The following is a 4,003-nucleotide window of genomic DNA, read 5'->3' as shown; positions in this document are numbered from 1 at the left end:
TACTGGTCAGATTTTATGTAACAAAGATGTTTCGGAGAAAAAAAAAAAGATATCCTCAAAGTCTGGAGAAAACTTAAAGTAATGAAAAAAGTGTAAATCCTTCTGTTTACAACATATAATTTGAAAATAAAGATTTCTCAACAGTTTTTGAAAAAGTTGAAGCATTTGCAGATGTTTGCAAAATTCAGTTGTATATAGGGTTTGCCAGACAAAGAAAGACTTGTCTCTCTTTGTGTGTGTGTGTGTTACTCTCTTTGTCTCTCTCTCTCTTTGTGTGTGTATGTGCAACCAAAGACAGGGTAATGTATTTGTTGTACACAGACAGAATCTAAGATGCGTTGGAAACTTGGAGAAAGACAACTGAAGCATGAAGATCACTTCTTTTTTCTTCTTGGTCACAGAGTAAAGTTCTGCGAGTGCTGCAACTGAAATAATTTGATTTTTTTTTCAGAGCACGGCCAGTTTGTGGATGCTGAAAGAAAAATTACTGCCTATATCAGTCTGTAATAATGTCATGTCAAATAACGGCTCACACACGCACACACATTTTTTTTTTCAGGATGAACTGTGACAGGGGAGATGATAATTGGTTTTGAACATTTTTATACACAATTACAATTTTTTTTTCCAGCGGCTGGCTGTGCATGAAGGAGGGAAGGATTTCCGCAAGGGGTCTGCCTGTCTCCTGGAACTTCGCTGCACTGACTGTGGGAAGCTAGCAGCTGACTACACATCAAAGAAAACTGGCACTGTCCACACAGGCTACGACATAAACAGACGTTTCGTCACAGCTGCTACCACCAGTGGCTGCTCATTCTCCCAGACCAAGAGGCTGTGTGCATGATGGGCATGCCTACACCGATGAGTGAGCCGATGTGGTATTTCTACAAACAGAAGTTGCATTTGGGAGCAAAACGCGCAGCTGATAAACATCTTCAGGATGCGGCTAACCAGGTGCGACGGACCTATGCGGACATGAACATTGGGCTTCCTGACAGTCAAGGCATCCTCAATGTGTCGGTGTCAATTGATGGCAGCTGGCAGAAGCGAGGACATTCTTCACATAACGGATTGGTGACCGTCATTGACATCATCACAGGGCTGATAATTGATTTTGTGGCTCTCAGCAACTTCTGCCAGGTGTGTGAAACTGGGCCCAAACCTGTCGATGAACGCTATGCTGACTGGATGGAGCAACATCATGACAAGTGCCAGAAAAACATCAACTGCTCGTCAGGTGCCATGGAGATGGAGGGGGCTGTGCGGATTTTCCAGCGTTCTGTGGAGCTGCATGGATTCAGATACACGGAAATGCTGGGCGATGGCGATGCAAAGACATACAAATGTCTTACCGAGGCTGATCCATACGATGGCTACCCGATAGAAAAGATCGACTGTGTGAACCATGTGGTGAAGAGAATGGGTACTGCACCGCGAAATCTCGTCCAGAAAAGGAAAGCCCAGGGTCAGCCAATAGGTGGACGTGGCAAGCTGACAGATGTGAGAATAAAACAACTCACAAACTACTACGGCCGTGCCATCAAAGACAATGCTGGAGATCTCGAGGCAATGCAAAGAGCAGTGTGGGCTAGTTTTTTTCAAACACTAAGCAATGATGAGTCGCACAACCACTCTTACTGCCCTGAAGGTATGTCATCCTGGTGCTTCTTCAACAGAGCCATAGCCTCCAACACACAGCCAGACACCCACAAGCACCCACTCCCAGCAGAAATCGGAGACGCACTGAAACCTATCTACCACAGGCTTGGGGACCCACAGTTGCTTCGTCGTTGTCTGGCTGGAAAGACCCAGAACTCCAATGAGAGTTTCCACTCTCTGATGTGGAGTGTGTGCCCCAAGGAAAGGTGGGGCAACCTCCGCACAGTGGACACTGCCCTGGCCATCACCATCCAGAAGTTCAACCAGGGATCTTCAGCCCTCCTGTGTGTTCTGGCTGAGCTGGAGCTGCTGACCACCACCACCACCCAGCAGTTTGCAGAAGAGGAGAATGTCAGCAGGCTGAAAAGTGCAACCAGAAAAAGCTCTGCAAAGGAAAAAGATAAAAGAAAAAAGATTGACGCAATTCGCCGCCGCGAACGACAGGATCAACAAGAGCGGGAGGGCCTTGTGTATGGTGCAGGGGAATTTTGAAGGTATTTCAACCTTTTTCTGATTCATTTTCAGACTCCTGTGATGTGTGTAAACATTGCATGCAACACAAGTGAATTAATTCCAGATTGCAGTCTGAATACCAAGCTCAGAAACCTGCTGAAGAAAATACAATCTTTGGAAGCAAATTTCTCAAAACTCGTGTTTTTATATATGTAACGAATTTGGTATCCCTGTAGTTTTGGTTTGAGAACAGCTATTGATCTGAAATTTGGCACACTAACGTAAAATTGCCTGCTGAGTACAATAAAGCTATTCAAAAGAGTGTATCTTGGATACTTTTTGCTTTATTATCATGACAATGACCTACTTGTGATTAAAAAAAAAATCACCTGTAATGGCATGCATGAGGTATCTAAGTCAGGTACTAATCAGTTTATTTCATGGCTTTATTGCACAAAATAATCTACGAGGAAATCAGTAAAACCAAATTAGGGCATGAGTTGAATTAAAATCAACCTTAAAAATGGGAACAGAAGACGCTAGTATTATTTCGAGATAAATAATAATAAAAAAATTAGTAAAAATATTTCTACCCCATGTATTGACACAAAAGATTGTGTGATGCATTCTATTGGTATTTTCTTTATGTGTGCCAAATTTTGTGACTGTAGCTCCAATAGACGCTGAGAAACAAAAATGCCCCGAAATCTACCTTAAGCGCCCCCTTAAGTTCTGACTGTCGAGTGATCAAAGAAACTTAGATGAGAAAAAGAAATATGTTGAGGAGTTAAACCAAACCCTTATGCAGACTGGACCTGATGATGACTTGACAATGGATGATCTAAACGAGGCAATAGCTAAATGCAAGAAAGAATCGGCTCCTGGCCCAGACAAAGTTCGTTACTCAGAGATCAAGGAGCTATCGGAAGAAGACAGAAGCGAACTTTTCAATCTATATCAAAACAGTTTCCACAATGGACAGGTGCCGGAGGACTGGACACACAGCTTCTTAAAACCCATACCAAAACCAGGAAAGGACCATCGTCAGGTAAGCGGCTACCGGATCCTAACCATGCAAAACATTGTTGGAAAGCTCATGGAACGCATGATAGCCAGGAAACTTGCAAGGGATCTTGAACACAGGCACATTCTCCCTTCAAATCAAGGTGGTTACAGAACAGGCAAGTCCACATGGGAAAATGCAGCTGCTTTTGCATATGAGGTGTATGAAGGATTTCAAAGAAAAGAAGAAACACTAGCAGTAGCAATTGACCTTGAAGATGCCTACAATAAAGTCCAGTTTGCGCACCTCATGGAGCTGCTACTAAGGTATGGAGTAAGTTTGACACTGACAAGATGGATAGCAGCAGCGCTTCAGGAAAGAACCGTCGTCCTACGCCTCGGAGATTGGATGTCTGCACCTTCTAAACTATCCATGGGACTGCCACAAGGGTCTCCACTCTCTCCTGTCCTCTACAATGTCTACACGAAGGGCCTTGCAGACTTAAACAACAATGGAATTGCTCGGGTGCTTACCCTTGCGGATGACGGCCTGGTCTTCAAAACTTCAAAAAATGCTCAGGAAAGAACTGAAGCCGTCCAGAAACAACTAAACAATATTGCTCAATGGTGCAAAGACACAGGATCTTCCATCAATCCAGCGAAAGCCCAAACGTTGCTGTGCACCCTCAACAACAAAACCGCGAGCAAATCACCACCTTCTGTGTCATTCGATGGGATTCAAATTGAGAAAACTGAATGCCTACGCTACCTAGGAATACACTTCGACAGGATGCTGACCTTCAGAAAACATACGGAAAACACTGTTCTCAAATGCAAAAAGGGCCTTTCAGTCTTAAAAGCAATGGCAACCAAAGGAATTGAACAACGC

At 43.8% G+C, this 4,003-nt stretch overlaps 1 protein-coding gene across 1 annotated transcript; it reads left to right on the top strand.

The window, feature by feature from the left end:
- The first annotated feature begins 651 nt into the window (after positions 1-651).
- Positions 652-2,241, top strand: LOC143284948 (uncharacterized). The gene has a single exon (XM_076592110.1). It carries the CDS (start codon positions 841-843, stop codon positions 2,149-2,151), a length of 1,311 nt encoding a protein of 436 aa, XP_076448225.1. The 5' UTR covers positions 652-840; the 3' UTR covers positions 2,152-2,241.
- Positions 2,242-4,003: the final 1,762 nt, after the last annotated feature.

The sequence above is a fragment of the Babylonia areolata genome, chromosome 8 (assembly GCF_041734735.1).
Source record: "Babylonia areolata isolate BAREFJ2019XMU chromosome 8, ASM4173473v1, whole genome shotgun sequence".
NCBI lineage: Eukaryota > Metazoa > Mollusca > Gastropoda > Neogastropoda > Buccinidae > Babylonia > Babylonia areolata.
The sequence above is the reverse complement of the archived record's forward strand: the minus strand, read 5'-3'. Positions and strand labels throughout refer to the sequence as shown.

Coding starts and splice junctions, on each gene's coding strand:
- LOC143284948 (XM_076592110.1), top strand. CDS start 841: ATGATGGGCATGCCTACACCGATGAGTGAGCCGATGTGGTATTTCTAC.